The following is a 24319-nucleotide window of genomic DNA, read 5'->3' as shown; positions in this document are numbered from 1 at the left end:
CTTGCGGTACTTCCGGTCGGCTCGGATTTTCAGTCTATTTCTTTTATAGCGCCAACAATACATTATAGTGCACATATATTTTTTATTTATTTTTCCTAATATTGAATTTAAGCATGCGCTTAAACTGGAATATATTCTAAATACATTTCTACTTTAATTTGTGACTTCCGGAACCAAATATACCCGTTGCTGTTTCTGCGTGCCAATTATCACAGAGCATTCGGAATAAACCAGTGCTCATCCACTGAGGGGTGCTATTGTATGATATTAAATTAAATATTTCTGTGTATGCTGGGGTTTCTTGCTCTATATTCATTCAAGTTTACTAAAAAAGTTTTAAAAAATATTCTCAACTTTAATCATAACTAAAAGTCATAAAATTAAAACAAGATAATAATCACGCTTATTGAAACTACCCTTGAACTCGGAAATAGACATTACACTAGCCAACATGGTTGTGGGAAGGAAATCATAATATTTTTCACATTTGCGAAAAGCAATTCTCAATTTAAGGATAAATCACTTTCTTGCTGCTATTTTTTTATATGAGCAAAGTGTTTAAAGGTGAAGTAACGCGACTCTCCCTATATTACACATACAACAAAACGTATTAGCTCAGCTGCAGAATGAGCAACATTTACATCCAGGAGCCTCCCACGAGTGGAAAGGTGGGCGCTTTTCTTGTTAAACCTGCAAAGTTTATACATTTGTGGGGTTTTGACTAATAACTGTGTCCTTGTCAACGAAAGGAAATATGGGGGAAATGCGGAATGCAGAGTTTCAGGTTAATATGTCTGCCTCTGTGTTGCGTTTAAGGTCCTGTTGAAGACCACAGCTGGGGAGATTGATATCGAGCTGTGGTCCAAAGAGGCTCCTAAAGCATGCAGGAACTTTGTACAGCTGTGCATGGAAGGTAAGAATGTACCTGCAGTCAATGCAGAAAAATCACAAACTTACAGCTGAATGATCCTGTATCTAGAATACGTGACAGAAAATTGTTGAGTTTATGCTGAGAAATAACGCACTAAACTATCTAAATATTAGCTGCCATTTAAATGAATAACTACGGTACATCACCTTACCATCCTCACCAATGTGCTCTAATATTATTTTTTCATATTTATGTGTAGAGAGCAAAATAATATCAGGTTTTATTAAGGGAGTAGCATTTGTTCTTTATTTAGAAATAACTGTCTCTCTTTGCATCCACTTTTACTAGATTTATTTCAAGGTAAGGTTTTCTTAAATTGAGCACCCTCCGCATTTGTTTTCATCTCCCGTAAAGAAGTCTAAGCAAGCATTAAAATAATTGAAAAATCCAGCTTTTAATTTTATATATTTAATTTAGTGGCAGTCAAATTCTACATAGAAAAAAAATAGGATTTACATGAAGACATACCCACATCATTTGCTTTTGCTGCTCCTCTGTAAACTACTGGAGGAATATTATTAATAATAATAATTGTACATTTTATTTAAATAAGTATCTCAAATGATACAGCACAGTAAAGCAAGATGAGATAATCCTTTAATAGTGCCAAAAGTGTGAGCAAAATGTCATTTCTTGATTATCAGAGCATACAGAAAAAATACTGAAAAACTATAAGTGTGACTATAAATACAAATAGACACATATACAAGTGTTACTGGTGCATCTAAAACGAAAAAAAAGAAAGTAACAAAATTAAATATACAAAAATATATAGCTATTTTTATACAGCTTAGCATTTTCAGATCTCAGTACATACATTAAATATAAATTTACAGACACATACTTACAATAGTAAAGTAAATAGTAAGTTAAGCCAAATTAAAGCTCTAAACAGCTGCTGTGTTTAACTCAAAGTGCTACTGCATTATTTTGTAATGTGGTTCTCTGTCATCTAGGTTACTATGATGGGACCATTTTCCACAGAGTGGTTCAAGATTTCATCATCCAGGGGGGGGATCCGACCGGCACAGGAACAGGTGGAGAGTCCATCTACGGGCGCCCATTCAAGGTCGTGATGCTTTTTTTAGAAAAAAAATTCCTTAATGTTTTATAGAAATTTATAAACCAAAGACGTCTGTAAAGAAAATAAACTTCATCCCAAACTTAACTGGCATCAAACTGCTTCTTTCCTCCTGAAACGTTTAGGATGAGTTCCACTCCCGGCTGCGCTTCATTCGGCGGGGCTTGGTCGCCATGGCGAACGCCGGGCAGCACGATAACGGCAGTCAGTTTTTCTTCACGCTGGGGCGCGCGGATGAGCTCAACAACAAGCACACAATATTTGGCAAGGTAACGTTTGAAGGCTTGCATTTCCTCCACCTGGACTCCAGACGGAGATAACGCCGTGGCCCCTGTTTTCCATCCGTCTGCAGGTCACCGGAGACACGATTTACAACCTGCTCCGGTTAGCGGAAGTCGAATGCGACGCAAACGAGCGGCCGCTGAAACCGCACAAGATAAGAACGGCCGAGGTATTTCATTGAAACCAGTGTGTCTTGTTTTCTTTGGGGTTTTTTTGTTTCGTAGGGTTTTAAGGGTTTGTTGCCAATATCTTCCAGGTGTTGCACTCTCCTTTTGATGACATCATACCTCGGGAAACCAAGAAATCAAGAAAGGAAAAGGATAAAGAGGAAGTGAAAAAATCCCAGTCCAAAGCCACAAAGTGAGTGTTCAGATTTTCTCTTTCTTTCTCTTTTTGCTGCTGATGAAGGCCCAAAAAGAGAACAAAAGAGAATATGTATGAATAATAATCATACAGACATTCATTTTAAAAGAAATATCAGACATTGTGCAAAAACCGATTTGAAAAATCAATAATTTTGGACTTTATTTTGATCCATCTGAAATGAGGCATTAATAAACTGTTTGATCTTAATGGGAATACGTGAGTCATAGCTATCTGATCATATTAATTTGATCATTGTGTCTTATTTGTCTTTCTTTCCACATACTGCCATTGTTCTACGGTGTTATTTGGATAATCAGATAAGGATCCACCGATCCACTTTTTTCACTTCAATTCCGATATCTGTGACTATTACCAATATAATACAGAAAAACAATGTTGATTGGATTTAAATTGCTTTTTTTTTAACACAGACATAAATGCACTGAATTACAAATTTATTTAATAACTCTGAACCAGTACAGCTCACTTAAATACACCATTAGCTTCACAATCTTGGTCAAACATGTAAAAACAACTTTAATTTGTTCAGTCAGTACAATTAAGAGCATAATGGCCATAGAAGTAGACTGAATAGATCCTCCCTTTATAGATAAGACACATTCTATGTGGCACTCGATCTAGATTTGTTTTCAATATCATAACCGATTCAGATATCAATATCGGATCGGTGCATCTCTACAATCGGACACCTTAAGTAATATTTATCTCCGTCATGTTATGTTTGTTGTCAACAATTCAGTGAAAAACATAAAAAAAAAAAAAACTTTCATTTTTTTGTAGGAATTTCAACCTTTTATCATTTGGAGAAGAAGCTGAGGAGGATGAGGAGATGGTGACTCAAGTTAGCCAGGTACAGATTTATTCCTACCCCCATTTCAGCTCCATCTTCAACTAGACGCCACGTTGTAGATTTTTATGTGTTAAAGGGGCAGTATTATGTAAAAATTGACTTTTTTGAGCTTTCTTGTCATGCTATAATGTTATTTCCTCATCAAAAATACACCTGGAATGTTGCCTTGACTATTTCATGCATGTTTGGGAAATCCTTTAATCTCCCGTGGCAACCATTCAGCAGGAGTTTTTAAAGAGACAAAGGCCCAATTTTAAGATGTTATATCACAAAGTCAAATTATTCTTAAGTCATATTTGATATATATTCAGCAATTGTATAACAACTGAAGTTAACATAGTTACTTATTTGTGCTATAAAATGATACTTTGTGCCTGGAAAATACATAATGCTTCCTCTTTAATGGGTGGGAATACTTTGAGAAGACATGTAATTGGGACAATTGATGGATAAACTGCAGCTTGGTGTTTAAATCACTCAGTAGGTGATGTTTTTGTAGCTCAAGAGAATTTTGTGAAGACCAAATAAGTTTTTCCACTTTTCTCAAACGTTGTTTTATCGCCAGCCTTTATCTTCATCTTTATTATTTTTCCATCAGACGTTGAAGGGAAAAAGCAAAAGCAGCCATGATCTTCTGAAAGACGATCCCAGACTCAGCTCTGTTCCAGCCGTTAAGTACGTCCATGAATCAATCATTACTGAACCTGTTATTTCTCATTTTGAAAATATACCTGTGTTTATCCTGTTTTTAACAGAGGAAAGAAGAAAGCCAGACTTGGGAATGCGTCTAATGTAAGTCGGACGGAGCGCTAAACGGATAAAGAAAGACGAGTCGTGTATCTCTGATTGTGTTCACTTATGTTTAAAAAATAATATATATATTACTCTTATATTCCAGTCAGGCAGCGAGGCAGATGACGGCGATGACGAATCCGACTCGGAAGAAAAGGAGAGGATGAGAGAGCTCATCAGTAAAAAGCTTAAGAAAGAGAAAGGTGCAGAGAAAGCGGCTGAACCTGGCGAGGCGGAGACAGAGAAGAAGACCAGCCGCAGGTCATTTTCATTTTCACAATTTTAAACACAGCTTTTCCTCATTTCTAATCCAATCTGCTCTTGGATTCGGTTCCTAAACATTAAAACGGTTAATTCACTTGCAATGTAAGGTGATGACCTGCAGGTGGCGCTGTTGGAGTGCTTCTGAAAACGCTGGCTCGAGCTAAATGTTTGCCACTAAAACCTTTGTTTTATTACCAATGAACACAGATCATCAGTCCAGGTGAGACCACCAATAGCTTGAGTTATTTTATTCAGATCAGACTACTCTAAATTGTCATCTCAGTTTTTAAACATATTGCTTATCTATGTAACTAAAATAGAAAAAAAGGGAGAAAAAAAACAAAGAGTTGTACTACAATAAGACATCTAAAAATGTCTCATCCTGAGACGATAATAAACTCAACCCCGGGATTGTTTGACAAATTTGATCTAAAAAGGTCTGTAAACTCCCTCAGCGCTACCTTGAAATTTCACAACCACATGAAGGACTTTATGGAAGACTTTGGCAGCTTCTGGGCGAGGCCCTCCTAAAACAATCCTGAAGTCGTATTAAATTTGTCTTATTGTGGCAGGAAATTACTGCAGAACAGCAGTTTTGTTGCTTCTGTCGGTTTCTCCAATGGGTTTGTGGTGGATTTTGTTAAAGCTTTCTTTTTTCTTTCTTTTTTTTTGACCTGCAAACAATGAACAAAGGGATGTGTCTTTTATACTTTAAAATAGCTGCCATGCAAAAATATCTCTGTCATTTAATGTAACATGGTTGGTTTGTTGTCAGGAAGTAGAAGATGAAACTCAGTTCTCCTTCACAGGTTTTTTTACCCGTTAGTTTTGGCTCAGAGAAATGTTAGCCAACATCTTTTTAACTTCTTAAGAGAGCCACATGCTAGAAATGTTTGACAGCTGGTGGCAAGTTTGTCAACCTAAGATAAATGTCTCGGTTATGCTTAATAGAAAAGGCAAAATCGCTCCGTCTCTCTCAGAAATCCTGTAAAGTCAGCTGTCACAGAGAGTGACATGTCGGCTTTGTATGTTAGAGGTGATGTAAATTAGACATCAGTTTTAAAACACATCAAGTTAGACCTGGTTTTGTAAAGTCGAGGCTCACTTACTCTACTAACTTCCAGACAATTACTATGACATGTAATATCAGAATAAATTTACAGGAATTTTATTCATTTTGAAAGAAAAAGCCTCAAATATTCAACCAGAATTATGCCGGTGGCTTGTTGACGGGGACAAAAATGTCATGGTATTTTCTCAAAGTTCTAATTACAAAAAGGCATTTATCCAAATATTAATCAGTGTGTATTTGAGCCTGTTCTCTAACATAAAGGGCAACATTTTTCACAGTATGCTCAGGGTTTTCCCACAGTTTATTATAAGCCTGGCGGGCCACCAGGCTTTACTTATGCTCCCACAAGGCTTAGATTTATTTTAGTTTGTTTTTTTTAAATCATTGGCTTTTTTTTAAGACTTTATAGTTGGTGTTTATGTATTAATCATCCAGTAATACATAACTATCAAGTGATATTTTCAAATTTCCTGTCAACTTTAAACACTCCGAGCACCGGGTTTAGCAAGTTTTCTGGGGGGAACCTTGTTATGAATTATAAAATAATTAACATTTAACATTATTTCGGGTGAGCTCCTTATTAAATACTAAACAAATAAACAGAAAATTGTGATTTCCTCACATTATTAAACTTGGTCATATTTGTAAAATATAACAAAACAGCAACCTCTTATGTTGCTGAATAAAAAATAAAAGACGGAAAGAATAAAGCATGTGAAACACTCAATTCCCCATGAACAGAGCTGTTTGTACAGAAGTATGGTGTGTGGCTGTTCTTGGAGCAAAGTTAAAACTTGACTCCATGAAGTGCATTATCTACCGTCAGCCCTCAAACTCAACCGTGCTTATCGGATCATGCTTTTTTTTTCCATCATGAAACTATTTTTTCTTAATTATCCCCTCCATTTTCGTAGCACTTGAATAAATTTTCGTTATGAATGAGCGTTATTAAAGGTGATAACTTAAGGAGCTTGTCGAGTGTCTAGAGTTCAAAACAAAAAGTGTATGTTGCATCCCAAACCGGACTGTTTGGATCGTTTCTTTTTCCCGTTGTGATATGGGCTCTGCTGTCTTTAACTCTTTTCAGCATTAGGAAGACCAGTGGCGCCCACTGCTGGACGAAGGCCAAACTTCAATAAAAGAAGGTCCAGAACTCTGAAAAACTAAGATATCTCAGCAGATCTTCCTGACTCTCTTGCTGTCAAAGTCCGCTTTCCTGAGCTCCATTTCCATCCACACCAAAAAAAAAAAAAAAAAACCCGCCCGCCTCAGTTGTAGCTCACTGGACCAACATCAGTTGGTCTGCTTTTGGAAAATAAGAATGTTGGCATGCAATGCAAATTACTTACTCTGTTGAAGCAAACAGCGAATGTGTCTGAGCCAGCAGTGTGTGTGTGTGTGTGTGTGTGTGTGTGTGTGTGTGTGTGTGTGTGTGTGGGCGTGGGCGTGTGTGCACGAGTGTGAAAAGAAGGTGATGGTCTGCGGGTCAACATTAGTCTGAAAATGACCCGAGGAGAACGGATGGCGATTTGTCTTTCATCTCTCTTTGATGCTGCAGTTCGCTCCAGTTACTCCTCCTCCGTATCCTCTGAGCAGGTAGCCCTCAACACGCGTAATGAACGTACCCTTCTCTCATTAGCGCTAATGGGATAAGGAGCCGGTCCTCACTCAGTTATGTGTGTGTGTCCTGACTGACAGCCAGCCCGATGCAGGCAGACTGTAGTATATTAAACACAAGTGCAGATTGTTTTGCCACAAGAACTGTAACCCAGCACAGTGGTTTGTCTTGGCAGGAAATCAAAGAGCAGACTGGTAGGTACGGTGTTAGTCCAGGACAAAGGGGGCATTGTTGCAGGGTGAGCTCCGCTCTCCCACCGCCGTGAGCGCTCAGCTACTCTCTGCGCGAGGATGAACAACGACTGCTGTCCGGTTGTCAGGCTAGAAGGGAAAGCAAGATGGCACTGAGTCGTACAGAATTATTCTCCTTTAAACTTTGCACATTTTGTCAAGTTGCAACTGCAAACTTGAATGTATTCTACTTGGTTTTGAGGTGACGGACATGGACTGACACAAAGCTTTGCAGAACTGTAAATAGAGATGAAAATTATCCATGGTTTAAAGGGGCAGTATTATGTCAAACCAACTTTTTTGAGCTTTATGTCATTTTATAAAAACATAACTGGAGCGTTGCCTATTTGAGAAATCCTTTCATCTCCCATGGCAGCCATTCAGCTGTGCAAAGCACCCTGCTCAGAGCTGCAGTTTACAAGTTTCTGCCTCATAGAGCACTCTTCATCTGTGACTCCCCAACTCAGCTCCTTCAGACTAGCCTGCAGTAATTAGCAGGTGTTTACCTGATGGAATAGCACATCTACTGAGCTCATTATATGAGCTACTTCAACAAAGCTTGTAAAAAACACTGTTAAAGTGTTAATAGAGGAGACTTGTGTTGACTTCCTGAAGGCGGAGTTTCAGAAAGAGCAGGAGCTTCTTAAAGAGACAGAGACCCAATTTCAAAGTGTCAAATTATGAGGTCAAATTTCTTAAAAGTGACATTTGATATATATAGAATTTTTATAACAACTGAATGTAACATAGTTACTTTATTGTCCTATAAAATTATAGAAAATAATACTGCCCCCTTTTAAAAAAAATGACTGGATACAATTGTGTGTCACTTTTTCAGAGAGATTTTTTTTCTAAAAATTCTTGAAAACCATGGATCATTTTCATCCTCATCCCTCATATAAATGCTCTTCAATCAGCTGTATCACTCTGATGCAATCCTCTTGCTGTTAAATTCTCTCTATATTAGAGAGAATTGAATAAAATACAATTATATCTAAGCTAGAGAGAAGCAAAAGCTTCTCTCTAGCTTAGAGAGCCAGAGAGCGGGTCTTTAGCGTCCGCTGCGTACCAAAGTAAAATTTATAATCCAGGGTGAATTTTTCTCATAAAAGTTGGGGAACATCGTGACATCAGGAGTCCCTCTCAATACCAAATGGTTTTCTCTTCAGGTCAAATCAATTTTGCTTTGCTTTCCAGCCACCAGATGATATTCCACTGCATTATGCCATGATTGTTGAAACAAAAAACTCGGAGAGGAGGTTGCCAAGTTATGGTTAACTTCACCTGGGCTGAAAAAATACATGCACACAATTAAATAAGGAATGTGGTAGAATCCAGTTGGGGTCTTAGGCTCAGGGTTTGACACGCCTTTTGTCCCTCAATTGATCAAGTCTTCGTATTGTGTTTGAAGACGTCCACTTTAATCGAGAGTACGGTGCTTCATGAAAGATACCACGGAAACGGAGTCCCAAAAGTGATGTATGCGGTAGTCGGCACTTTTGTTAAAGCCGACGGGGCATGACTGGGGGAAGCAAAATGCTTCCATATGGCTCTGGGACACAGTGTGAGCTGCTTCTGCCAGCAGGGCCCGGCTCCGTCTGCCGCTCCTGGTAATCGCTTTTCAGTTTCTGCAGCCTGAGGACGGCGATGTGGCTGCAGAGCCTGTTATTCGTATTATCTAGCTGTACTTTTGTAGGTTTTTAATGATGCAGGTGGGGGATGCTATAGCCATAAAATAGAAGGTGACATCCAGCTTTGAGCATTGTCAAAACGAAGTCCTGTTACGGCACGTTCTGAAATAAAGAAGATCGTTTATGGGAGTCCTTCCTCCTTGGGTGAGAATCGGCTTCTGTCCCATTGAGGAAACACATTTTCTTTAAGGTCCAGGTTTGGGGACGTGTCTAAAGAGTGATTTCTGGCAGGTTAGAAGATATATTATGAATGAAAAAACACCAATGAACACTTACTGGATGAAAATTTGTGCCAGTATTGATAATTACTGCTGATACCAACTAATACCTCAGGCCTCTATGGCTTGAAACATTTGAGGTCTATTCCAACTTTCTGTTGTAATGATGAACAAAGTTAACATGGCTTGGATAAAGACATGACTGCGTTCCTTAATCAACCTCGTCACTGAGAACAACAGCTCTGATGAAACACAAGTTACTCAACTGTCTCATTTTTTTTTACTTTTGGGATCAAAAGTTAAAAAGACTTAAAGATTTTACTGAGCTGTGCGATTAGGGGTGCATTCACACCAGCCCTGCTTAGTCCACTTTAATCGAACTCTGGCTGATGCGAACCAAAAAAAGCAAACTCTGGTCCACCTACAAACTTAGGTCTCGGTCAAGCGGACCAGAGACCGCTCCAAAAGTAGGAAGTGGACTGTAGTGCAGCGCATTCTGGGTACATGGAAGCAAAACAAACACACGTTTCTTGCGGTAATGGGAGAATTGGCTTGTGGCCTTTTGCCAGAGACAAAAGAGAAATCCTTCAAACGCTAAAATCTAACGCATCTCTTTTTGTTTACATTTTGTGGAGAAGAAAGTGGTGCTCAGTGTCTTCTTCAGAGGTTTTTGTGTCGTTTTCTTCAGTAATTCTTAGTGCATCACAGTGAGGAAGGGAACAAGTTTTCCAAAGGGTTTAGTTCGCTTGACACTACAGATGTGCCGATCAGGTTTTTTCCTGCCGATACCGATACCGATCACCCATGAGGGCCGATCACCGATACCGATCACCAATACCGATCACATAATTATTTTTTTTTTTTTTTCATAAACACTACCAGTTACATTATGTGGAAAAAGGAACCATGAATTCACCTTAATTTAGACAAAAACTTGTTTTTAATAACGTTTTTCAAGAAGAAAACTAAACAAAACAGGCATTGTGCAAATTGTACTGCTATTGATAATACTATCTTTAACAGACTGATAACATATGAAGGCTCTGAAGAGGCTAAATAATGTAAAGAGCCAAAATAAAACCTCTCAACATTGCCAAAAAAATTCAAGTATAAAACTTAACATTCAAAGGCAAAAACAGGTTCCATACAATAAACAATCCAGAGTTACTGAATGAAAACTTCCTGATAGCATGGCGGCTAGCTGATTACTGCTAGCTCCGATTGGCTGTTTCTGACTGAGCGGAGTAATTATGCAGATCAGGGAGGAGATCGATTTTTTTTTTTTTAGAGATTATCTGTCTCATGTTAGGACAACGAAAGTTTTAACACGTATGTAAAATGTATTTTTTAAGTTAGATGCTGCAGCTTTAAACAGAGGTTCGTGTGAGAGTCACTACCAGGTGGAGCAGAAGCGGCGCTCCGTCTGTCAGATATTACTACCTGACTGTAGCGTAGCAGCGGTTCAACAGCGAGAGCAGAACCAGCGTCTTACATCGCAGCTCGAAGACTTAAATAATTTTCCAGGTTATTTGTTTAGCTTTCTGACCGTCATGCTAACCCGGGTGAGTGTTTGTAGCTGTGCGCTGCTTTACCTGCTATCTGATCCTCCGTATGTCTTTTTTACTGCAGTGAGCCTCGATTTAGCCAAACTCCGTCAAGTATGGTATTGTTTTTATGTCGTATTAAATTCGTTGTGTTGATGCATTTTGACCTGCTTCAATTTTCCGCCGCAACACGCAAACTTCCCCATTCACTCAGTGCGTTATAGTTCCACATCGCTTAGGATTTGTTGCTACGCGTTTGCGCAGAGTGAAGGAAAGAGGAGACCAGCTGCACAGGCAGGCTGCGAAATGAGATGATCGGTATCGGCAACAAGAGCCAATGATCGCCGATCACCGATCATGCACTTTTTCACGAAAATCGGCCCGATTATGATCGGTGACCGATCGATCGGCACACCTCTACTTGACACAATGCAGCCGGTCCCCAGTTGAACCGGGTCTACTGGACTATCAGCTTTGAAAACACCCTGAGACTTTGTCATGCAGTATATCTTCTTCTTCATGGGAATCAATTTGGTGCATCTTTCCTGCTAGCCTGCATCCCTCCTAGAAAAAGTCTAACAAAATCCGTTGAACTATTTAATATCTACTGAAGCAACAAGAGACAGCCCATCCACCCAAGTTTAAATAATTTCTTGATATGTTTACATGTTTAGCAATTAGTAGTGTTCCTGAAGTACTTTAGTAATTTTTATAGTTATTTCAGCTCCTCCTTAAATGGAGCATTGCAGCATCCCTAGGTGTCTCAAATCCTTATAAAGCCAGTAATATATTACTGGCTTTATAAGTAAAGTAGTTTTTAATCGTCAACTGAAGTTGTGTTTTGCTTTTCGGAACATCTTTCTAACATCCGCAGCATTTTCAGAGAGCAAACTTTTATTAGGAAAAGGTGATTTAAAGGGGACATCAAGCCCTAATTATCCTGACCAAGGGGCCATAGCGCAGACAACATGTCACTGCGTATTAATTGTCTGCACCTGTCTCTTGTCATTGGTCATAACCCAGTGAGTTCTCAGGGAAAGGTCGCAGAGATCAAGAAAGCATTCTGCTCCACTTTTGTGCAGACAACTATTTGAGATAATCCGGTTCTTGGCAGCTGGGTCGTGTATGTTTTGGAACGGCCAAGTTTACACATTTCCAGACCCTCAAATGTTTGACACTTTCTCAATAGTTCCAGGCAGCAATGCTCAACAATCACATGAAGGTTCCTTTTAAAGGACAAATTTAGAGACAAAGAATTAGATGCAGAAATCATCAGCATCTCTTTCCCCGTCCACACACTGCTGTATACTTACTATAATTTAGTAAGTATACAGCAGACTTGGAAGGCACAATTTTACTTTTAAACATATATTTGACTCATTTTAAACATATATTTGACTCATTTGAGCACCGTAGCTGCCATGTTTAAAGTTTGAGCTCCTTGATTTTTGCCAGTATTTACATTTCTTAATGACAGTTGAAGGCTAGAAAGAAACAAAGAAATCCTCAAGAGACAACTGTGTCTGTTTTTTGCATTTTGGAAAAGCTACTGAATTTTGCTTATGAACCGTACAGTCCATCACTGTACTATTTTTAAGGTTGTCAAGTTCCTGTGTCAGCTGTAGACTGCGAGCAGACGCTGCACAGTTCGGGATCATGAGGGATTTCTTGGACTTCTGCCAGTCACCTTATATGCTTTCTTTATGAAAAGTTAATCATCCACAGCTTTCTGGTTTTCACATTTTTTACATTTTCTGAAGGAGTGACAGTAGCTGGCAGCACCCAACTACAATCTAGCTGCCAGCGCTAGTAGGGAGTCACAAAAAGGATTCAGAATGGCTTTGCCAGTTTAGGTCTATTTATCTGGAAGTAAATGACAAAACATGAGTGAGGAATGAGAAGACAACAGAAGGATCGGTAAACAGATGGAAAGGCTTCTTGGTAATTGCTGAAAATGATACAAGCTCTTTATTAGTACTCCATTTCTTTATATAAATGATGATATAAGTTCCAACAGAAATGTTTTCTTTATTGAGTTCTGAACTAAAACTGAGTTGTAAGCAACTTTTCCTTCACTTTTTATTGCTGCTGTCATGTTTCAGGCAAGTTGGATCTAATTTCTGATCATCACACCAATCTCAAGTTAATGTTTCAAGATTCAAGATACTTTATTGCCATTCACATCACGTATCACATGAGGTGGAACGAAATTGAGAGTCACAGCCCCAGTTACATCCAAATATAAAAATATAAATATAAAAGTATAAAATATAAAAATATAAAGTCGCACAATATTATAGGTAGGAAAAGTGTATAGCTAAGAGCAGTGCAATAAGGGAGAATGATGGGAGTTTAAGAGTCGCACAGCTTCTGGTATGAAGCTGTTTCTCAGTCTGGTTGTCCTGCATTTGATGCTCCGCAACCTCCTACCTGAGGGGAGCAGGACAAGAAGTGAGTGTGCTGGGTGAGTAGGGTCCTTTGACCACAAAATAAAAATATGATGGGGTCATTAGCCCAACTCTTGGTTGAGTACTTAGGCATTTTTACCAAATCAGTTCAATTTAAAAAAAAAATTGTACAGTGACGACACAGTCAACATTAACAGCCAATATGATGGTCCGGATGTCAATATTATTTATTTTCGAGTCCTGGTTTTTAATTCCTTAAAACATTTTATATAATACATTGATATTTTTTTTATTTTCTGTAGAGGACTTCATCTCCAAGTCTGGTAAAACTCAAATGTCAAACCTTGACATTAAGAAAGACTGAGAGGTTTCATTGGATTAGCTCAATTTCCTTGAAGAAAATCAAACAATTGAATGCCAAGGTCGATCGATAAAAATGACTTATGATCTACTTTTTTTTAAATATACATTTTTATTTTCTTTTTGAACAGCTTAGGACAGAAAAGACACAAACCAGGTTCAGCATTACATAGATCTACACAGTTAAGAAAGAGTGCAACACAAATATGTACATATTCATACATTCATAGTTAATCTATCACAATGCTGTTTGGCATGAATGCAGCAGTGAGTCTGTGAAGCAGAGATAAGGAGTCCAGATACGTGGAAATTGTCCCCTTGTAGAATGAAGAGAGCAGGTTAAGGAAAAAATCTCCATGACAACTTTGTACCAAGATGTTTTAGAAGGAGATTCATCTCTGATCCATGACAAGAAGATATTCTTACCGGCAGCGTAGGTGCTGACGGTTCCAGCAGCCTGTCAGAACCGTCCAGGATTCATTCTGCTGTCCCTTTATCCCAAAAGTAAAGAGACAAGATCAAAGGCCAAGGCAACTCCAAATATGTTGCTCATATTTTCAGGACGTCAAACCACTACTTCTGAATTTTAGGTCAAGACCACACACAGTGAATACATGTGCTCAAGTTGGGTTTGTGTTGGAAGACATAAGATGTCTTCCAAGCAGACATTTTATGCTTGGAACATAAAATGTCTATGAATATTTCAGTCTATGAAATTATTCATAGACTGAATAATTTTGAAATGGTACACTTTTTAAGTTAAATTATGACAGCCCCAAGCTAGCCCAAAAGTGTGTGTTGGCCTACTGGGCATTGCCTGATACACCAGATGGTCTATCCATATGGTCAGACCTCCAAACATGCAGCTCTTTTGAAGTGTTTCTGGTCTGTAATGTTCAGTATCTGTCAACAGTCCTCCAAAGAAAGAACAATAGTAAACCAGTGACAAGGCAATGGGGGCTGTGGCTCACTAATGTACATTGCAATCAAAGGCTGATGTTTGAAGTCCTAAGAAGCTCATGCTGTTTCCAAGGCAGTGATTCAATGGATCTTATAGAATAATTTATCCTGTGCCCCTCATACTCTGCTTCACCTGCCCTGGGGTATGTGGCAGCGTGGTTGGGTAGGGTGTTTGGTATCTAAAACAAACCCGCGACCATGTGTTTATTTTGTTACTTATGGCAAAACCATCAAGTAGTTAGCCAGATAGCACCTATCTACAAAGTAAACCTAGTGTTACATCCACCGCTTAGCAAACATGTCCTAAGTTAGATGTTTTAGATGTTTCCTTGCTGTTGCTCAGCAAAGTTGGACAACATATTGGGGGGAAAAGTTGCTTGGTTTGTTGAATCTCAAGTTGCTAAGTCCAAATTCTACAGCTGGACTTTGGAGTTAGCAACATGAACGTATGGTGGAAAGGATAATTTGTATCATTGATGTGAAGCCGACAAATCTCCAGAAACGATGTGATGCTGTCATGTCAATATGGACCAAAATGTCTGAGGAAGGTTTCAAACACCTTGTTTAATCTTTATGATACGGAAATAAAGTAGTTCTGAAGGGAAAGGGGGTCCCAAAAATCTGTGTGGCATTACTATCATGGATGCAATGTCTCATAAAAAATATTAATAACAACCTTATTTCTGACTGATTCCTTGTATATTTCTCAGAGAAGCCCAGGAAACTAAAAAAAGGAAGAGACATGACATCACGTCACACACAGCTGTTAATATTTCCCAGTCCACAGTAGTTGACACCCCTTGGTAGGATGCCTCATTACTTTTCCTCTGACAGAGTCAGAATACAACCAGTGTAACATGAGCTACAGACAGACAAACCAAAGCCAAAGATAAAAGCAAAGAAAATAATAGAAGCGAATGTCAGTCCAGAGAACCAGACGTAGGTAACAAAAGTTTCCTTTGTTTGTTCAGGAGATGCCTCACATGTTGCTGGGCCAAGGGCCAAGACTCTGCAGCTTACCTGTGCTTCTGGGCAAGTCAATGGGATTACACCAATAGTTGTCAGGCAGTACAAAAATATTATTATTTTTTGACATAACATTTCTACATACAGTAGTATTATTCCCTAACTTATGAAGAGGAACAATACCTGGCATTGACGGTCCTGTTGAGTTGAGTCTTTAGCCAAGAGGGACAATATCTTGGATCAAGGATGTGCCTTTGCCTGCCTCTGCTATCCTGTTAAAGGTTTTACAGGAAAGGGAGGCCACGACCAGTCACTGTAAATCTTAATGTAGTGCCAATTTGAGCAAAGGAAGTATAAAGTTTGTTTACTACCTCTGGCACTAACAGCACTGTCCAATTCTTGTACTGCAGAACATTTTTGTGGTTTACTGCACACAATCAAAGTTTGTTGTACAGATTTACTTGCATATTCAATTTTTTGCCAGTGTTTCTTGAAGGGTTGTGGATTTTTTTTTTTTAATTGGGACAAAAATATAAAACTATGTGCTAAATAGAAGCCAGAAACTTTGGCCAATGTTTTAAGAACTGAACTGCTCGTAAATTTACATCATGATGTAAAACACAAGCTTTTTGTTTTGTGTTTTTTTATATCTGCGTCGTCTGGTTCTACCAGTTTGCTTGGACTTAATTTTGACTTTCGACTTGATGGCCTTAATCTGAGACTTGATGTTTTCGACTCTGCACTTACTAATCTTGACTTCTGTCTCAAGGGTATTTTTAACTTTTAACAATGGGCGTGGGTTTAGACTTAATGATCTTGACAGACCTAGTAATCAAGGCTTTAAGCCAAACAATTTTGACTTTGGACCCAGTGACCTTGACATTAGTATAACCGAGTATGTTGACATGAGACTCAGTGGTCTTGACCTTAGATCCCATCTTAACTTTAGACTTAATGTTTGTGACTTTACATCCAGTAATCTTGGCATAAGACCCAGAGATCTTGATCCAATAATGTTGACCCATTTGTTTTGACTTCAGACTCAACCATCTTGAATTTATCCCCAGTGATCTTGGCCTTAGAGTCGGTCATCTTAAATTTAGACCCAGCAATCCAAACATTAGACTGGGTTATCTTAACTAGACGTAGTTTTCTTGACATGAAACTCAGTGATCTTGACTTCTAACCCAGTGGGTTTAAGCTTAGACTCAACTATCAAGTGTTTAAACCTGGGGATTTTAACTTTAGATTCAGTCATCCTCAGACAAGGTGACCTTAACTTTAGATGTAGTGGTTTTGGCTTTTGAGCTGACGATCTTTACCCTACATTCAATCATCTCAAATTAGTCTTTTTGGTAACTGACTTTTCCACTTAATGCTTTTAATGGTATTTTCTCACATTTCAAATTACATTCATTCAAATTATATATCATTAATAGCTACATTTTTTTCTAAGGTAAATCTGAACTGAAATATTTTTTGCTCTATTCCATACAAATGAGGACACAGGTTTTCTGGGGGAAACCTTGCTGTGACAGTAAAAACATATCCAAGTTGTCAAAATATCTCATAAATGTTTGAGACGACTCACATCACCTAACATAGTATCTCCATATTTACAATTTGATAAAATGAAATTAAACGCTGGTTTTAATTGTTATTTTGTGTCACCTGCAGTCTGACCCTCCCTCTTTATTGCAGGTTTAGGACTAGTTGCAAGGACTTGCAGTCTGCATGTTGTGTCTGTTTCCTCAAAGTTTGTTCCTTTGCTCACAGTGATGAATTAAAGAAGGAGGTCCGGCAGCTGAAGAAGGAACTACAGGCCATAAAGCAAAGGAGAGAAGAGCGTTCAAACCCTCCTGCAGAAGAAGTCAAGGAGGGTATGTGCATAGCTTTTATTTGTCTGTATGTACATGTAAACGTTTACTAGTGCAAGCCATTAAACACTGAATTTATTGGCGTTCCAGGACAAACTGTAACTGTACATGCGTCTTATAATAACTTAGGTGCCTTTTTTTAATGGCTTAAAAAGTACTCTGTCATGACTCCAGCTTTCAGTGTGAACACTCGCTCTAAGAGGGTGGTCCACGCTGCATTCTCTGCTAATGTACACCAAGTCAGACAACCCTCTGATTTAGTCAATTAGCTGCAGAAGTTTATTCTCTTCCCAGGGGTCTGCATTTTTGTGTTAAAGTTGCTGAAAATTGCATGGTTAGAAATTGTTGAGTGGCCGCCATAGTTGCACATCAGAACCATAGCGTGTTTTGTTAGGTTGCAGTTTCGGCCAAAGTGATTCTGTAAAAAAAAAAAAAACCTGACCCCAAATCTCCTCGGGGTCCTCGCCACACCGCAGTCTGTCATGCTCTTGTCAATTTTTGCGGGGGGGAGGTGGGTGGTTTGTGTTGTCTTTTTTTTTTCTTTAGTTGGTACTGAAACACATTTTTAACATTACAAAACCCACTTAGGCACAGAGGTTAGCCTCAGGTTCTGTGTGTGTGTGTGTGTGTGTGTGTGTGTGCGTGTGCGTGCGTGCGTGCGTGCGTGCGTGCGTGCGTGCGTGCGTGCGTGCGTGCGCGCGTGTGTGTGTGTGTGTGTGTGTGCGTGTGTGTGTGTGTGTGTGCATGTTCATGCGTGCGTGCATGTGTGTGTGTGTGCGTGTGTGTGTGTGTTCTGTTGTGCAATAGCAGAAAGCTTGCAGGGGGTTCTTCTGGGACCAGCCTCACTGTAGGATTACCATCAGCCAAAATTTATAGGAGACAATGATGAGGGGTTTAGTTGCTCAAACATTGTTTTTCTCTCCACAAACACTCATGTTTTTGTTTGCTTTTAGTACAGAAACTGAGACCAATCTTAACTTGTGTGAGTTTATGAAATATATTTGGTGAAAAAAAGCAAAGTTGGTCTCATTGTAATTTGATGACTTTCTTGGATGCACTGATCCAATATTAATATCTGTATCGTTCCTGATATTGAATTAAATTATAGTTAGAGTATAGTGATAATGTGCCAAATCCATCAGGGCAGATCTACTCAGTCTAATTCTATGCTTTATTTTTTATTTTCTATAATATTTAGAATTCCTAGTTGCACTTTCTGAACCATTTGTTTCTTTGCTGCAGTTTATTTTTGCATGTTTGACCAAGGTCAAGGTCAATTTCTTTATAATTTATTTCACACTTACTGTTCTACTCCTATTTGTACAGACTCAACAAATTAAAGTTGTGTTGTTTTTACATGTTTGACCAAGCTTGTGACGCTATCGGTGTATTTAAGTGTGCTGTGCTGGTAATTAATTTACGTCTGTGTTTAAAAAAAATTCAATTCAGCTCCATCTTCCTGTATCGGATCGGTATCGGTAAACCTCAAATATCGGCACCGGAAGTGAAAAAAGTGGATCGGTAATAGTTACGGTGGCCAGCCTTTACTTACATCCAGGGAGATACTTTTTCACCTACCTTAAGCTCATTCTTTACCATAGGACGTATCCAACCTACGCTTTGAGCCTCCATACCAGCTGAGCCTGAGGCGGGAGTTGACTTTAAGAGGCTGTCATTACATCTCTGCGCTGGAAGAAACGGTTAATTCCATTAGATGGAATCCGTAGATGTCACGGGCCAATGACCACTGCAGGGGAGACGGACGTCTGCCCAAGCGCCGTAAATCTCTGTGCTCTGCTCAGCCACAGACGAGCACTGTGGCGAGGATTTGTTTCATCTCGTCCCACTGGGGGAAACGGCGAGGCTGAATCGCGGGGCTCATATTGACACCACCATCACTCAAGCCCTAAATCTCTCTCCGAGTTCAGCTGTCGTCTCGGTGAAGACCTCGCCTGTGGTTAGCGCGAGCCCTGATGCACGTTTCACATTCAAATTTTCATAATTGTTATTTCCAAAGAGCAGAATTAGTGTGTTGTGTGTGGCCTCCAGTCCAAACCCAGAAATCCATATAATAATATAAAAATGTTAGCACTAGAATGCATTACAAAGAGTTTGTCAACGGAGCCTGAATACAAATGCATACCACATTTTTCAGATTTTTATATTGTAAAAATAATTTTGAAAAGCAGCTAATTTTTTCCCTTTTTGTTTGTTCAGTTAGTTTTAAATAGTTTTTATTTGTTATTATTAGTTAAATATTGTTTAGAATGAGTTTATTTTTTATTAGCTATTGTAGTAGTTTTAGTTTTTTTATACTTTGGTTAATTTTTATATAGTGTACATACAGTATTGTGATTATATTTACGTCCATTGGGCAACAGAGGATACCATTTTCAAAAAATTATTGTTGATCAACCAACTGACTCTGCTGTCCATTTTATGGACTAGCGTGTAATTCCCTCCACGAAAGATATGGAGTGCCGTAATTTACCGATAGCTACCGGGAACTGCTTGTGAGTGTGGTGTTTGAAAGGCTAATAAATAGATTCATAAACACGGAAGCAAAAGATGTTATATCTACAATTTCAGTATATTCTAGTTAGTTTTTTAAATGCACATTATAGTTCCTGTTGGCTGTAATTTTCCCCCATTAATTACTGTTTTCATTTACTTCAGTTAATGAAAATGTTTTCCCAATTTCAGTTTTTGTTATTTTGTTAGTTTTAGTTAACTATAATGACTTTGGTCCACACAGTCTCCAACACTTGGTCCAAAGTCAACATTTAGTCTTTGCAAAAACAAAAAAATAGCAAATCATATTCTTCCACCAGGGGGCGCTTGTTGTAGTCCACTGTTGTGTACAGATTCCCTCACCTTCATCTGTTAACGTCAGATTGTCTTCTTTTTCAAATCCTGCTTTCATATGCAGTGTGTTATTCTTCCTGTGAATTCCTTAGTGATTGGTACAGTTTATAAATAGTTTTCTTATATAATGTACCTTTACATCCTGTCTTTGCAGGAACTTTATGAGCATATTGTAAAGCTTCTAATTGGACGCTCTTTAACAGATGATAAAGAATATCGCTGCCTCACAGCTTGACCTCTTCCCTCTGTGAATTCCCTTCAAAATTGTTCAATTGTTTAAGAGATAAGGAACGTTTTCATCTCTCAGAAGCAGCATTTTGTCATTCACAACAGCCTTCGGTTGCTACAACATTAGCAGCTTGATTTGTTGCCCCTCGGAGCCCAGGTGACAGGAGAGGGGCAGGAATGCAGCTAGAAAGGCCATCAAACTTAAAGATAGTAGCTGCTGACAACAGCTGGAGACGGTGATGTGTGTTTCTCGTGTGGAACCCGAGGGCGTCATCAGTCAGCATCCAGCGTGTCCCGGGCTGCAGCGAGAAGGCCGAGTAGCAGAGGTGACCGAGGGTGGGATGGAAAGAGATCACTTGTTGGCCTCGTAAATCAATTTGAAGAAAGTTTCCCCTAAAGCAGCACTGAGGTAGACAAACCAAAGTTCAAGGCTTTTTTTTTTTCCTTCATCACATTTGATGTTTCTGCACAAAATCGATCTTTATCATTTGTTTTTCTCTCCAGATAGTGCCTTCTTGATATTAGACGGTCATTTTTTTATACAGGTAACTTCATGCAGTAAAAACTTCCACACTGAAGATTGTTGCAGTTGGGCTGATCCATTAGAATTAGGGTGCGATACATTCAGTTGTTGAAAAATGTCCGCCACCAAGCATAAGACTGTCACATTCGGGCTGCCAGACCATTTCACAGTTCATCTCTAACAAAGATAACAAAACGCGGTGCTGTGGTGGTGCAGGGGTTGAGCACAGCCCACATAAGGAGGCCTTAGTCCTCGACTCGGCCGTCGCAGGTTCGATTCCCAGCCTGGTGACCCTTGCCGCATGTCTCCCCCCTCTCTCATTACCTACCTTCCTGTCAATTTACTATCAAATAAAGGCCACTAGAGCCAATAAAAGCTTTAAAAAAAAAGATAACAAAACACATTACTGTTGAGTTGGACAGCCTGAATTCACGGATGTTAGCGACCACAACCACCTGCAGATATCTGCAATATGCAAATACTTGAGACTCCTTCTAAAAATGCTTACAATTTCTTATTTTAAGCACCAAATATGCTACAATATACATTAGTATTCATAGTGGAAACTGTCTTAGCACTATCGCAGAAGCTAATGTTAACAGTCTTCCTTGTCTCCACATCCAATCAACACCAAGAAAAATGAATGCCGCTCCTGGATTGGCTGCTTTACAAATGTACCAGCCAATAGCATGTCAAGGAGCTTTGTGCCTAGTTATTTCAGTTTCCCAAGATGCCTTTTCTTTCTAATATTTTAGATATGCTGTGTCTGCAAATAGGCAGATTTTCTTCAAATGATTTGATAATTATGTTCCACAAAAAAATCCTTGAATAGATGCGGTAGCAAAAAAAATCACAGCATGTAGTAAGTGTATGTTCCCAGGTCATGTCATTCATTTTATTAGCTTATCTAAATGAAGTCAGATCCCATCATGAGCTATTTGTGGTCACTCTGCAACACACAACTGGAAATCTGCACCTCAGCAGATATAACTATAGACTAAAAGAAAAACTACATTGCGTTGTAAGTTGATCAACATTTTTCTCTTCTTTCCTTTTGAATGGACAGTTGACAAATGAGCACATTGTTTCCATTTATAGAGGCAGAGGGAGAACTGCATGCCAACCAGTGGAACACTGTGGTCCAGCTGATCCAAGAATAAAATGAAAATGGTCGCCAGAAAGTCCAAAATCGGTTTGCAAGAGCCCTAAAATGACACAGTGTCACTTCCTAATCTTAACAACTACTGACATGGAGAAATTATACTTTTAAAAATGAAATAAGTAATCAAATAGTCTTTAGAAAGCTCTCAAATATTAATAGTTTAAATGGCTGCAGACGTTTCCAGCATCCTCTCCAAAGGAGAGATTGGTTGTTTTTTATGAGGGGGCAGGAGGAGATTCTGTGTTCTGTAATAGAGGGTCTTTTTTGGTTAATGATGGCCTTAGATGATGTGTCGAGGGTGGAGAGAAAGGGTTGCATGGCTGACAGGTAAGAAGTCTTCCCTGGCTGGCTGACTGAGAACACCTGGTATGTGGTGTGTTTGGTGGGCAGCAGAGGTGGGCTGGGCTTGAAGTTGACCTCCAAGAAATGACAACATCATTGCTTTCCCCTAGTAATGTTTGCCCCTTGCTAAGAGAAAGGATTATGCTGCTGCTGTAAAGAAACATAACTGCTGAGTCTTTGTGTTTTGACCGTCATTATCTGAATTCAACTAGAGGTTTTAGCGGCGCTGGCAGCTGACACTTTTACATTCAGACCTCAGTGTTGCTTTGCCACAAAAACCTGTGTGTCCTGATGCTGTGGTGAATAACTGACTTAAAATGTGACGCAAGAATTTTCCATTATACCAGTTCCAGTGAACTAGCAATAATGCGAACTTCGTACCACATCCTCAGGCTCAAGTTCTGCTTCGGAAACCAGAGATTTCTCAGCACCAACTTTGAACCAAGCTAAACGAAAGACTTGCCTTCATTTGAAGCCGTCGTCCTTAGATTCACGAAGGTGTAACGCCAACTCTAATGCACGTTGTTTATAGCTGCAAACAGCTCTTTTAACATGAGGACCCATGACTGAAATGTAAATCACTCTGACACAATTTTCTGTATTTGGGAAATGTATAACCCTCAGCAGTCTTGGCTCTTTGACTTGTTGACAAACAGACAAATGTTTTTGTGAAGTCTACTTTTTTCCAACTAAGACAAATTGCCATGGTGAAGTCATACCTCCCAACCAAAGACCTTGAAAAAGTGATTCATGCTGTCATTACTTCTCCGTTTGATTATTGTAATTCCTTGCATGTTGGACTAAATAAATCATCTGACATCGCCCACAAGCCATCCAAAATGGAGCAGCTTGTCTTTCTTTTAACAAGTACTAAAATATGAGAACATGTATCTCCAGTTCTGGCTTCTCTTCATTGACTTCCTGTTTGGCGTAGGATGGATTTTAAGATGTTTTTTTTGGCTTGGCCCCAATAATATCTTTGTCCACAGGCCAGTAAGAGTGCTTTGGTCAGCCAACCAGTTTCTCTTAGATGTTCCGAGATCCAGGTTAAAATTCAGAGGTGATCAGGCTTTTGCAGTTCATACACATTGGAACGGTTTACTTTTTTTATACAGACCACAGAGACTGTCAAGTTTGTTGTGTCTTTGCTTCAAGACCCATTTTTGTTCTTTGGCATTTGATTCAAACAGAGTTTGAGTGTCTTTTATAATGGCAGGTATGGAGTATATTTGTACTTTGTTTTAACTTTCCCTTTATCTATATTTTCTTGTTTTCATTATGATTATCTTGCTTTATTTCATTGAGTTTTACAGCCCTTTGGTCAACCTTCGTTGCTTTTGACATACGCTTTTCATGTGCCATCTCTCCCCAGTCAAATCCTCTGAATAAATCACTTCAAAAATACCAACACACAAAACAGAAACACATGACATTGAAACTCATACCTTTACAAAACCCAGCAGTCTGGTGTTTACTTTGTTACATCGTTTATTTGGCTTCACCGAAACACGTCAGAGCATCCAGCCACTGTCTGCACATCGTGTCCAGTCAGGTAAAACTCTCCTTGTGCTCGCCATCGGTGTGACATCACATTTTGTTGTGGAAAGAGAGAGCTCCTCCAGCCAGCAGACAGTGCTCACCGTCTGCCACTCTGACTTCACAGGCTGT

At 39.1% G+C, this 24319-nt stretch overlaps 1 protein-coding gene across 1 annotated transcript in view; it reads left to right on the top strand.

Moving 5' to 3' along the window:
- The first annotated feature begins 435 nt into the window (after positions 1-435).
- Positions 436-24319, top strand: part of cwc27 (CWC27 spliceosome associated cyclophilin) — a 33032-nt gene continuing 9148 nt past the window's right edge. The window contains exons 1-11 of the mRNA XM_015002113.2: positions 436-668; positions 817-913; positions 1888-2000; positions 2138-2281; positions 2365-2463; positions 2551-2654; positions 3462-3531; positions 4130-4206; positions 4287-4323; positions 4430-4584; positions 17431-17534. Of these exons, the coding sequence (XP_014857599.2) occupies positions 627-668; positions 817-913; positions 1888-2000; positions 2138-2281; positions 2365-2463; positions 2551-2654; positions 3462-3531; positions 4130-4206; positions 4287-4323; positions 4430-4584; positions 17431-17534 (1042 nt within the window). The 5' untranslated portion in view covers positions 436-626. The remainder of the gene's footprint in view (positions 669-816; positions 914-1887; positions 2001-2137; positions 2282-2364; positions 2464-2550; positions 2655-3461; positions 3532-4129; positions 4207-4286; positions 4324-4429; positions 4585-17430; positions 17535-24319) is intronic.

The sequence above is a fragment of the Poecilia mexicana genome, unplaced genomic scaffold, assembly GCF_051168715.1.
Source record: "Poecilia mexicana isolate PSO_F unplaced genomic scaffold, ASM5116871v1 scaffold_12, whole genome shotgun sequence".
NCBI lineage: Eukaryota > Metazoa > Chordata > Actinopteri > Cyprinodontiformes > Poeciliidae > Poecilia > Poecilia mexicana.
Note: the sequence above shows the minus strand (reverse complement) of the source record. Positions and strands in the feature narration are given on the sequence as shown.